The 13,786-nt window shown below is 28.5% G+C and overlaps 1 protein-coding gene across 1 annotated transcript in view; it reads left to right on the forward strand.

Moving 5' to 3' along the window:
* LOC129988145 (repulsive guidance molecule A-like) overlaps positions 1-13,404 on the forward strand; it is a 47,266-nt gene extending 33,862 nt beyond the window's left edge. Inside the window, exon 3 of the mRNA XM_056096293.1 lies at positions 7,288-13,404. Within this exon, the coding sequence (XP_055952268.1) occupies positions 7,288-7,908 (621 nt within the window). The 3' untranslated portion in view covers positions 7,909-13,404. The remainder of the gene's footprint in view (positions 1-7,287) is intronic.
* The last annotated feature ends 382 nt before the right edge of the window (positions 13,405-13,786 follow it).

Consider the following 13,786-nt stretch of genomic DNA (forward strand, 5'->3'; position numbering starts at 1 on the left):
TGTAATTTTAAATTTAAACTGAAAGAAGAACGTTGCAAAAGTATTAAGTAATATTAAAGTAGTAAACAACCAATTTAAATAACTTAGCTAAATTAGTTTCAATAAGATGTCAACAACAGTATTATAAATAAGCATATTTATATAAAATCTCCATCTATTAATTAATAAAAAAGGATAATATTTTGTGGTGGTGCTGTTCAGATCAAAACCATTCTCTTAGAACTACCAAATTTGATATAGCTATATTTTGGAGGCTAAAAATGTGCACTTCGGAACGATTTTTAAAAAAATATTCATTAAAAAATTTAGCGAAATAAAATTAAAGCGAAATTGTAACGTTTTTACACAATAATTCTTGAAAATATTATTCGCTTAAACTATTCTTATACTATTTTAAATTCAAAAAGTTATCATTTTAAATACCAATATAATTGCCATGCAAATTCTTTTTGCATTTTGATTTTTTTTTTTTTTTTTTGAAATATTCTTTTGCATTCTCAGCATTGTATTTCATTGCTGAAATATAAGGAAAAATATTTATGTTTAATAGTATGGCAGTTAAATATGAGGAATAAGGGAGTGAAGTGAAAATTAGAGAGATTATTCGGACTGTTTCATCTTTATTATCATGAAGTCATTTGACTTTATTTGAATGGTTCATATGCACATTGAACTGAGCAGGTGTAAGATTATTAAACGGCTTGAAAATCTGTCACCTTTAGTGCTTAAAAAATAATTTGTTGAGGGAATCATAATCATCAAGTTATATGTCAGATTTAATTGAAAGTAAACACAATCAGATGGTTGCCAAAAAAGGCTAATATTGAATAAAATTTCAATGAATTCATTTTGCAAGGTTCTTGAAATCTGTTTTAACTGGAAAATTAAATAATTTTACTTAATTTATTCCTAAGGAAAAGAAATAATATATAAGAAGATCTTATCTCATCCACTTTCTTTGTAAATTTTTAACAGCTTCATCACTGAAACCATTCTTATAAAAATGTAAGAAATTACCTATTGTTCTGTCTCCTTTTATTATTTTACTCCTTCCTTTTTGATTTATGCCACAGACCAGAATTTTTCTTGAAACTTTAAAGAAATCTAATAGTTAAATTATGAAGGTTTTTATTCTAATTAAAAATTATTCCAAGTGTTAATTATTAAATGTGTACTTTAAATATATAATATTAATAAATATTGCAGTATAGTTAAAAGAATTACGTGTTCTACCTTAAAATTAATTGTCTTACTTGAAAATAATTCGAGTACTAATTCTTAAATTAAATATCCACAATAAAAAAAAATCAAAGGAACTCTAAACCTCTAGTGAAAAACTGTGCAGTATGGTAATGTTTTAGGCTTAACTTCGGCATTTTATTTTTATTTTTTTAAATTTACAATTTAATTTTATACCATCTGTAATGTACTCACATAAATCTCTGTAATTACGTCACGGTAGATATAAATATAAATAGAGTAGCTAAAACAATGAAAAATATTGTAGTAAAAATTAATTAAATATTTTTTTAAAAAATATCAAAATTAGGAAAAACATTGTATAGAAATAAAATTGGCGTCATTAAAAAGTATAAATTTTTTATTGAAGTGGTGTAAAAATAATTTTTGTACAATAATATTTTCCATAGTTTTTGAGTAAAATATTATACATTTGAATTAAGATTTAATTTTAAAAATCCTTTTATAGTTAATATCTACTGCACAAGAAGTAAATATTAGGTCAATTTGGTAGTCTCGATTCAAAAGCTGCTCTATAGAATGTTTTAACCAATTTATTTTCACCATGCAAGTTGCAGATAGCATACCAACCTATCTGCATTATAATTAATATTAATTTATCATTAAAAATCCTAATTATGAAGATATTATTAAAAATAATTGGAGTGTTTATTGTTAAACGGTTCGCAATAATTAATAAAATAATAAATGTTATAATATAATGTATAGCAGATTATTATGTACCACGTCAAAGCAGCAGATTATTGTATATCATTAATTTAGTTTGATTGTGAATCTATATTTTTGTAATTCAATTTTTATATATATATTTTATTAAAATAGCAGTTGTAAAAAAAATTTTAGAATTTATTTTTATTTTTAAAACTAAAATAGTGAATTTTAATTAAAAACATATTACGTAGAAACGGCGAGGAAAAGCATTTTTTCAGAACAGTTGAATTACAAAGTAAGTCTGTATTTCAAAAAAAAAACTTATAATCCCTGAAACTTATAATTAAATCCCTGAAAAATATTCATTTACAAATTTTTCCTTTCTTTTCATTTTTTAAGCGAATTTGCTAAAATGAAAGACGTTGGACTAATAAAAAGTGTATGAATTAAAAATTTCTAGTAAAAATTTAAATGACATAATGTAGTAAATCATCTTTCATTTTTGCCGTAGAAAATAATACTGAACTGTTTCATTGCTTGGTTAATGGAAGCTTGTCTTTTCAAATCATAATCATCGAAAATCACGATTACAGTTATATGAAAAATAATTGAATTCCATCTACTGCTATCATTCGCGTTTTACCCTTCAATTTCGATTTGACATCTAGGAATCGTCTGTCAGACGATTTTGGTGCTCCGTGTGCGGCTGCGTGCATGGAACAGGAGAGGACAACCCCGCCTTTCGATCGAATACTCGCAGCCTGCCTTTGAAATGAGAATCGATATGTGAATGAAAGGAAGAGTTACTTAGGAAGATGATTTTAGTGTCGTCGTTGCGTTCTTGAGATGACTCAGACTATGTTACGAATTTGTGACGTAAAGCATTTGATTGCTGTTATTCGATGTAGATTTTTCTGTTTTCCTTCAGGCGGATCGTATTGCCATCTTTCGTGGTAAAATTTTTAACACGTTCGGCGTCATTTGTGGCGATTCTTAGAAAATTTTGTGCTTTATTAAAATTGGAATGTTGAGGATGTCACTTTATCAGGTGTGATTTTGTTTTGGCTAATATCAGCAAAAAAAAAAAAAAAAACTTTAAAAGCTCTTTAATTTACTAATAATTTGTATTTGATTATTATTATTGTCTTATACACGAAATATACAAAGACAAAATATTGCAATAGTCGAAAAATTCAAGATTTTGACAAATCTCCATGTTTTAGAACTTCTCAAACCCTGGACAAAAAAAAAAAAAAAAAAAAAGGTGCCTGTCTATGAACTTGATACTAATTTATTAAATTGCTATCAAATTCTGAACAAACTCCGACGAGGAATTAGTCTTTGTTGTTCTTTCTCATGCATGTAAACACAGTAACTCGAAACGCAATGTCTTAAATAAATGAATTTTGGCACGTTATCTTGTGTCTAATTGTAATTCTATATCAAATTTTATTTCAGTCGGTCCGAAATGCATATTTGTTTTAGAGTATTCTTGTTATAACTACATTCGTGTTGGTGATTAATGCCAAAAAGAATCATCGAAGATTCAATAAAAATGTTAGATTCACGCCAAGGGTCTATATTTCTTAACTGTTGCTTTCTAATGCAATGCAAGTATTTGCAGTCCTACCGTAAGTTCATAGCTTTATGCGGAGCAGTGGTCAATAGTATTATAAAAATAAGCTTTTATTCTATATGTCTAATAAGTTAAGATAGATAATGAGTGAATTTCGTTGACATTAAAATATGTATATTTATTGAGGAATTTCTCTTAATTCGAAATTAATGTAACCGCCTTAAAAAATCGATTTATCCAAAAATTCGAACTAAGAAAAACAAGGTCCAAAAATGAATATAACTGCAACCGATAATTTTGGAGATAAAAATGACTATAAAAATTTATTTTTATTATCTTGTGAATTTTAATAAATGATTAAATAGTAAGTAATTTTAAAGAAAATAATAATAATTCTTTTTTTCAATTCCTACTATTAGTATATATATATATATATTATTCATCCACTCAAGTTCAAATACATTTTTTTAAAACTTGTAGTGGATGACACTTGATGTTAATGCAGTTTTCTTTTCAAATATGAATTAAATTTGTCGTGTAATTTCTATTTGGTCACTAAAGTCGCCAAAACCATTGCCATGTCGCCAAATGGTCTCCAAGTTTGCCGCCAAGCTCTGAGATTACTGACGCGACACCCGATCATAAATAATATAAGAAAATAAGTAGGAATTCGATTAAAAAAATTTATATATTGACGTACTTCTTCATTCATTATGTAATTTCAAATATTAATTCATTAATTAAATTTAATTAATTTTTAATACTTTTAAATAGAGTCGCCAAACGGTCGGCCAAGCTAAAAATTTTAATAAATAATATAAAAGTAATATATAAAACTTGTAGTGGATGACACTTCATGTTAATACAGTTTTTTTCCCAACTCAATTTCTATTTTGACACTTAATATTGTAATTATTTAATAAAAAGTGACTAAGATAAAAAATTTTTTGTTGACCTAAGTGTAGGAATTGACTTAAAATTTTTTTAAAATATGTTACTTGTTTTTATTCATTTTGACGAATGTGTTCAATAGAGACAATTATCGAATCGCATCAGTCTACTCATAAATTACTTTGGGCCATTTTTATGTATAGTAGGAATCCATACACATCTTTATGCCATTAAACAATTAATTCCTGTACATTCAAAATTTCACTTTATTTATTTTTGGCCAAAAATCAGTTAGATGCTGTTTATTTATTTTTGGTCAAAAATCAGTTCGAAGATGCTAAATACTCTTTAAAAAATCAGACTGACGTTTTTAATACAATATTTTGAGATTCAACCTTAGATAATCGACAGTGTACTGTCATTGCGATGAATAAGGTATATACAATACTTTGAATACAATAAAGTAATACATTTGTGTACAATTCACATCGAACAATTGTATACAATTCACATTTTTTTTTTAATTGAATGCATGACCATGTAAATTAAAACAGATCCAGTAGTTTACGTACTAACGAAAGTAATTTAAAAATCAAAACAATCTTCCTTTATTTTTAGTTTTGACTTCAAATTTACCAAAATAAATTCGAATTATAGACGATAAAAACTTTCGAATTAGAGTCGTTTGATTTAGTCATCTTCCTTTGTATTAAGTTTTACGAACTTTATGGTGGTCTGTACGTGTTCTTCCAAACGATCTTAATATCTTTCCACTTCATCGTCATCTATATTTATATCCGTTATAGCCCAATTTCTTTGCCGTGTCATCCTTGTTCTAATGGCAAATTTACCTTCATATTTTACCAAAATAGAACGCTTGTTCCGGATCGCAGCGGAAGTAATCGATTTAATTGTAGCATTCCAGTGTTGACGGGGTTGAATGGTTAGATGGATGACGGACACTTGTCATGTAATTAAATGGAAGACAAGACAATATGCTGCTGGGCGTGTAAGCATTCTGCTAATTCGTTACACAGACATCCAGCTGCACGGCCTGTGCCAGATGCGCCCGTTTTCCTGAGAATTCTGTCAGCTGCAGTTGATCTTAAGTGTCAGATGACAAAATCTGTGCACACTGGCCGATGAACTGTAGTAAACTGAGCCTTCTTTAAATGGTGATCGCTTCCAGTAAATGATACCGACATGAACCACAATATTGTTGCTCCAGAAACTACTATTACAGTGCCATCGTTTTTCAAATTCGGCTTCACACTACAACCCTGATAAAAAAGAACTGGGGAGGGGGGTCGTTTTGGATAATAATCTTTACGTTATCCGATTATGTATATTACTATTCAAATTAATTAATTACAGTGTTTCTGTAACTGGTTTTGACAGTTAAATTAATGACCTTGTAATTCTGAAATGTTTTGAGTGTAAACGAATTCAGAACTCTCTTTCCAGGTAGGCCGTGGTGGCTTACCTCGAAAAAGTTAGGCAAGGTTTTGAATTCGATTCTGGAGGCTCAAAACCCGGTTCCAGTTTTTTCGTGTATGTAGGCTTGGTGCACAATGAATCTGACAACCTTGGTCAAATATGGAAATTTGGAAGCGGAAGTTTGTGTGTGTGGGGGGGGGGGTGTCAGCGTGCCAGCTCAGATGTCATCTTTATCATCTGACCATGGTTCAAAATGACAGAGCTCCATCCCGAAATACCGCTTACGTTGTATCTAAACGGGGCGTTAATATAACTAAACTAAACTCTTAGGCAATATTTCTGTTTGCTTCTTCTATTCATATTTATTTTCTAGGCTACATTTATGTTCTTTATTTGAAGTTATAATTACATTAGACATATCAATACATACTTAGCAATGTTATTAAAAAAACTCAGGAATCTTTTGTTTAACTCTATGACTGTGCCATTGTTTTCAAAGAGCTTTTATTCGCCATCTTTTAATTAAAAGGACGCCAGCAGATGATACATTGTTCAAATCTCAGGCCAATCTAAAATAACAGTTATTCCCGTGTTTTTTGGATTTGTGATTTTAAAGGCTTCTCAGGTAATCCGAATTCGATTAAGTGGTATTTGTTGTATTTGTATACCGGTATTTTTTGTATTTTGTGTAAGAGAAATTATTTTTTCCCCTTTCTGTGCGTTGTGTGTGTTTGGGCATGTGTATGCGTAGAAAAATTGAAATGATTTTCTTTAAATCTTGAAAAACAGTGTATTTCTCTGTATCAGTGTAGTATGTTGCATATGCAGGAAGTACTTCTTACGTAAATATCCATTAAAACGAAAAATTATATTTCATGGAAAAACCGTGGTTGAATTTCTAAGGAGTCATTTTCAAAACCGGAGGATTTCCAAGTTCAACAGGATGGCATTCAGAATCAACTGTCCCCTATCAGTGCGGTATGAAATTTTGAAGAAAGGATGTCAGTATCATTCATCAATTGACCAGAATAATGAAGTTTGTTCCAAAATTAGGTCTCGATATGCTTCAAAATACAACGAAATTTAACTAAACCAGGCTTTGTAAATATGGTGAAGTGGTATTAGATATATTGCTTGAAGGAGGTCATTATTGATAATTTATAATACTAAAGTATGAGTCTGTTAATTCTTGCAATGTAGTTTTTATTGATGTAAAGTTAATGGATAATGTAGTAAGATCCTGGATATACAGCTAATGGATAATGTAGTAAGATCCTTAATGTACAGTTAATGAATAATGTACTAAGATCATTGATAATGTAGATCTTGGATGTACAGTAAATGATTAATGTAGTGAGATCTTGAATGTACAGTAAATGATTAATGTAGTGAGATCTTGAATGTACAGCTAATGGATAACGTAGTAAGATCCTGAATGTTATGATTAATATATTTTTTTTTTATTTCCTCAGGTAACTGTCATTATTCGTCAACATGCTCCATGTGCCATTGAGAAAACGTACGAGGCCCAGACAGACTTCCTGCCTGGGGTGTTTGTGGACGGCCAAAAATGGAGTGGCCCGGGTGTCCGCATCAAGGAAGAGACTCCTGGCAAACATGTTGAAATATATTTACGTTATATAAATACTCGCATTGTCATCAGACAATCAGGGCGTTATCTGACCTTTGCCGCCAAGATGCCCAGTGCCATAGCTGTGCAAGGGGCCCAAGAAGATACTTTAGAACTCTGTGTTCGAGGCTGCCCTCGCCGGGAACGCATCGACTTCGAACGGCTTCTGGAATCCAAAAGCGGACCAAAGAGTGAAGCCATTGCTGCTTGCCGTGCTCTCAACATCACAGACTTTTATTTTGATGCTTGCGTGTTCGATCTCTTGACCACAGGAGATGGCAGCTTTAGTGCTGCTGCAAGAGATGCCATGCTGGACGCTGGTCAGCAGTCGGTTGTGAATGGAAGCCTTCCCATAGTGCCCAGGAGTGTGGAGAGTGGGCAAGAATCACTCTGTTCTTCGTTTCTTCTGCTGAGGTTTATGGCGGGATTGTTATTGCTGGTTTGGATTCAGATGAATAGGTAGCCAAGGCTTGCTTGGTGATCATGATAAAAGTAAAATTATAATTTGTCTGTATTAGAGGCATTGGTTTTCTTGAAATCAGTTTTTTTTAAGACCAATTAACACAATTCATAGCATTAAAATTTTAAATCATAATTGTAGCAGCAGTCTTATAATTACTTGGTTTTAAGCTTGGGTTATTTTAGGGCAATTTTTGATATAAACGAATTTAGATAAATTTTAATGTTCTATTCCTTTGAAAACTTATTTGTAAAACATAAGACTTTCATATAAAACTTTTAACGTACAATTTACCCTGCACAAATATATTGAAAATTCTGTCACCAATTTCATATAATAAAATTATTTTATGGCTGAAATTTTTCTTCTGTTAAAAATGAAACATTTCAGTAACTACCAAAAATTTTACTTTAACAGCACTTTTATAATATATGACATTTACTTTTATTATAATTTTGACAAGTATTCAATTATATTTAATTTTGATTTGGCTTGAAAACTGTGAAGCTGTGAATTCTCCGAATTTGTATATAGTATAAATAAACTGAATTCAAGTAATCTAACTTGTCTAATATGGATATATTTGTGAATAGAAAATCATTGATTCAGCAGATTTTGTTCCTTCATAGAATCATGTAGATAAAAAAAAAATGGAAGAAAATTTAAATTATCCATTCTCATTATGGATGGAAAAATGAGTAGACATTTTCAGAATTTAAGTTTTAGATGTGTGTTTGAACGTGTTGTTGTCATGATGCTCTAATATAGTAACATTGGAATGTGCAGATAAATGCATGTAAAAAGAGCAGTGCCATTTCTCAGGTTGATGAATTTCATTGTTCGTTTGAGCACATTCATTTCATATTTTCCATCCAAAATACCAGTGCCACACCTAATCCATGTGATAACATGACTTTGTTGACGATCACTTGTCCTATGTTGTGTAGAATATTTGAAGAAGGTCTCTTATAACTCTTTAGTATCCAAGGTATGATTCTAATTATTAAATCCATCTTTGATCTGTTGGATGTAACTGTTAATATTTAAATTACATAAAATAAGAAATATTGAATCGTGTTTCGTGACTATTGAATGAATCAGTGATTTGAATCCACAGTAATTTCATCTGCTGGAAAGTTATATATAAAGATATATAATTGACATGAAAATAAAAACTTGTGTCTTTATTAGAGATACTTTATATATAAAATATTCTAAACAAATAAAAACATAATAATATCTCTATATTAACTCTTTTCAGTCCATTGTTTTCATAATGTCAGCTATGGTCTGATGCAGGACTGAAAATAGTTAATGTTCATAATGTTTTTTCCTTGCTACTTTTTATGGCAAGATCTTATCTCCATCTTTTATAAGTAATTTTTATAAAGTCTTAAATTTCATTAGTAAAAAAGGGTTTTGATGAAGATTGTTGTTTTAAAAGTCGTTTTAAGATTGAAAGCATTTTATCAGTTTAATGTATCACATTTATAATGCTGTGAAATAATAATTTATTTCACATGCTATTAATTATTTGTTTAGCTATATTCTTCCTGTTAAAAAAAATATAGCTGCTGAAATTTTTTAAGCTATTAAATGAATACTGCAATTACTGAAGAGTTAAGAGAAGGTTTTGCAAACTCGTGAAATTAATTGAAGAGAATTATACAAGTGCAAACATTGTTTGAATGTGTTTAAATAAGACTGTATTCTATGCTAATCCATTGTATGAGAATTTATAGCAATTCTTTAATGAATCATTGTGTGTATTAGATATACATTATTTAAATACAAAGGATACTTTGTATGCCTCATACGACTGTGTCATTATTTATAATTGATGTTAATCTAAATGCTAGTTGTTGATTCAGATTCTGTAAACTGTTCTAGATACTTTAGAATTCTTCAAACTAGGTAAGTGTAACTGAAAATTATGTTTAACTTATATAGTAAAGAACTATTAATTTTAGAAGTATAAATGGTCACTTGCAGTAACCATGTTCATTAATAATGCCATTAAGTATACTGTTTCTTGGATTGACCAAAACATGTTAAATAAATTTAAAATTCATCTTTTTAATGTAAATAATTTTGTAAATTTTTGTATGTACATAGAGTAAAGAAATGAGGGATTGATTTTCAAATAATTACATTCAACTTTCAGCATATTTTAAGTGCATGTTATTGTCTGATATTCCATTTACCAGTTGTATAAGTAATTTATAACTCTGAGTTGCAGGTATTTTGCAAAAAAATTTATGTATTACTGCCGGTTGTTACAAGTACAGTCCATGTTGGAATCAATACGTCCATTCATGCTTGTGAATTGTTGTTTTGCGATGTGCCTAGATTCAGAATAATATTTATATTTATGCTTTGTAAAGAGTTTAAGTGTCCATAAGAAACTTATTCTAATAGCTTGCTATTTTTTTAGGTAAAAGTTGACATATTAGCAATTACTCTGTGATCATCAATTTTAATATTAATGTTTATCCAGGTCCAATAAATCAATCCTAAGAAATTTTGGTTATATCAGTATATAATATTGTAATAATCAAAATTAATTAAATGATTATTTTATGTGTGAGACATGGACATGTTTTGTGACATACTTCAACCAAAAATTGTCACTACATTTTAAATGTAAAGATATTTAATTAAAATTTATGAATGTTCATTTGTTATTAATAACAATAAGTAAAATTTGTTATTATAAATATGATAAGACTAATTAAGCTGAATTTTACATTATGTGGCAATTTATTAACTGGCATCTAAAGTTAAAAGAGTATATGGAAAATGATGAGTGACTTCATGTTAACCTTTTTCATGAAACATTATATCATAAAAATTTCAAATGCCTCATTTGCAATTATTTTTATTCATATTACTTTAACTGCTATTGCTAAGAGATAAATAATGTTAACAAATGATCTTAATAGTATTTCTTTCTTTCTAATTTTTATTTTCTGTCTAAACTTTTATTACAAATTATTTTTTCTGTCCAGAATCTTATAAAATTGAACAGTTCTCAAAATTAAAGTTACTAAACTAAAAATCTTTAACATTTCGTAGGAAGAGGATGCTTAATATAAAAATATACAATATGTTAATATAAACAATAAAATATAAAATATGTTATAATTCATTGTATAAATCTAAAATAGCTATATATGTAAATCAGTATGTCCTCAGATTTCAAATTAGATAAATTAAATATAATACAATAAAACCTAATATTTTACATAATATTGATTAATGACATTTAAAAGTAATTTTGTTCAAATATGTCATTTAGTTCAAAATTATTTAAGTAGACTTAATAATACACTTTTGAGTTTTCATTACAATTAGTTGAAAGTGTTTTATTTTCATCTCTTATAAAATAAAAGAATATTTCATATTTTAATTATAGCTTACTTTGTATATATAATAATACTGACATTTCATATGCTATGAAGATGCATAAAAACATGTCCAGTTTATCTAGATTTTCTATTAACAAAAGCCATATGCCTTAATTTATATTTATATATGAATACTGTGAAATACCAAATACAATACCCCCCCCCCCCCTTTGCAGAAAATAAATTCAACATCACTTTTTTATTGTATTATGTTGGAATTTAGTAATGACTGATTATTAGATATTCTTCAGAATGTTTTTTTTTTTTTTTTTTTCATATTATTTCATTAAAATGTTTGTGTCATGTAAGATTACATCCATGGACCAAAGTTTTGTGGCCAAACAACAAAAGAAGTAGATGAAATAAGTATGAACAAAGAGCTTATTATTTTTAGTGTTTTCTCATTAGCATGCTCTTGTAAACTCAGTGTTTGTGTTGTCTAGAAATAGGCATGTCTAGTATTGCTGTTGCCCACCCTTAGATTTTATTCTAGTCATCTTGCTTGATTTTTCAGTGCACTGACTTTTCGCACGAAAGATGGGCACTTCAAAATATAAAGCCTTGAATATATTTTGATTTGAATATGCGTTTGCAAATTTTCATTTTTATTTCTTGCTTCTCCTTGAAGTTGTTGATTTCATAAAACTAGCTTTCCTGTTAGAGTTTATTTTATAATCTATTATTAAGAAAATTACATTTTAGCAGAAAATGTGTAGCTTATAAATAAGCTGTTCACTTTCACTTAAATTCCACTTGTACATCTCGACAGTGTTTGGATTAAAGGATTGCCAGGTTTCAGTTTAAAACTTGTATTATCTCACCATTTAAAAGTAACTTTACTACTTAAAGAACATAATCGACATATGTAAATGCTTTAATTAACGATTTTCATATTCAAGTATCTTTATAAAACATCTTAAAGAGTGACCTATATTGCCATCTAGATTCATTTTTTTAGATGGAATGTTCAGTTGTTCATTAAAAAGTAGAAAATAGTTATATTGGGTCCTATTGACATATTTTATGAATTCCATTCCCCTTATGTTCTAGTATAAAAAGCCTGATTTAATTTCTTTCGGTATTAATAAATTTGAAAACATATTTGGTGAACATTTCTTACTGTATCAATTCCATTTGAATAGTCAAAGGTTAATTGCAATTTATGTTTGAATAAATACTTTACAATACAAAATTGTTTAATTCAAACCTTAATTTACCTTCTCATTCAAACATTTGATATGGTATAACCATAAGAGTTTTTATTTGTAAGGATACAATGTTAAGGTGATATACTTAAATACATATTATATTTACTACCATTTTCTTGATGTGAATAATTTATAGACTTTGTTTCAAATAATTTTTCATGGAATAGATTTTAATTCATCAGTAATAATTAATTAAATCTAATTGTGATCAATATTAAAAGAAAAAATACACCAAATATCTTTAATTTTCTTTTTAGAAATTTATCATTAAAAACTTTGAGTATATCTAGCTGGATGATTTCAAATTCAAAATCTTTGTAAAGCATATTTAATTAAGAAACCTGGCAATCCTACCAAAATATATGGAGTATGTATTTTCATATATTATTTTTTCTTATTAAAATATTTCAGCCATTTAACATCTGATCTGAGATCAGAATCATTAACTATAGATTATTTCCTGTGCTTATAAAATGGCTGGTTGACCCACACATTTGCGATCACTGAATAATTTTCTATAAATTAATTGTTTAGAATGAAAAATAATATCTTGGCCATTAATGTAAGTACAGATCAGTGAAAACTGCCATGTACATTTTTTTACAAATAAGCTTAAAATAAGAGCTATACAACTTTTGGAAAAAATTTTTATTAATGAAATTGAAGCATTCATATTTTAAGTTCTCAGGAATCACCTCCAGATGATGTATTACATTTCTTTTGTTTTGTATTGTGTACATAAAGAAGAGCCATCCAAAACTGTTTTATAAACTGCTTCTAACTATGATAACACTTCTAAATTATTGTGCCATGTGATTTTGTTGTGACCAATGAGGTCAGTGTAGATTTTTTTTCTTCCGAAAAATAAAGCAAATACTTTAAAATGTATATTTTATTCTTTTTATTTTACATCATGATCACAGAAATAACATTACTGAAAACTGTTCATTTCAAGATCACGAGACGAGCCCTTTTCGAAGATTTTACTTTACTAAGGGGTGGTACGTAGAAAGATGAAAATTTGTACGCGGCCCCTAATTCCGTTAATAATATTGAGGAATTAGGAATGTAAATATATCCTCTCATCCTTTCCTGTCCCCTCCCCCCTTTAAAAAAAAAGGCCTTTTGACGCATGCGCAAAAGCCCGAAGGTTTATCGAATCGGAGAATGAACAGTAGTTACATCTATGGAAACTTAAAACAAAGCCATCTATTTTATAAATGAATTGTTTTGTTAAGAAACTATGATATATATAAAAAAAATTTT

The sequence above is a fragment of the Argiope bruennichi genome, chromosome 10 (genome assembly GCF_947563725.1).
Source record: "Argiope bruennichi chromosome 10, qqArgBrue1.1, whole genome shotgun sequence".
In the NCBI taxonomy this organism is placed as follows: domain Eukaryota; kingdom Metazoa; phylum Arthropoda; class Arachnida; order Araneae; family Araneidae; genus Argiope; species Argiope bruennichi.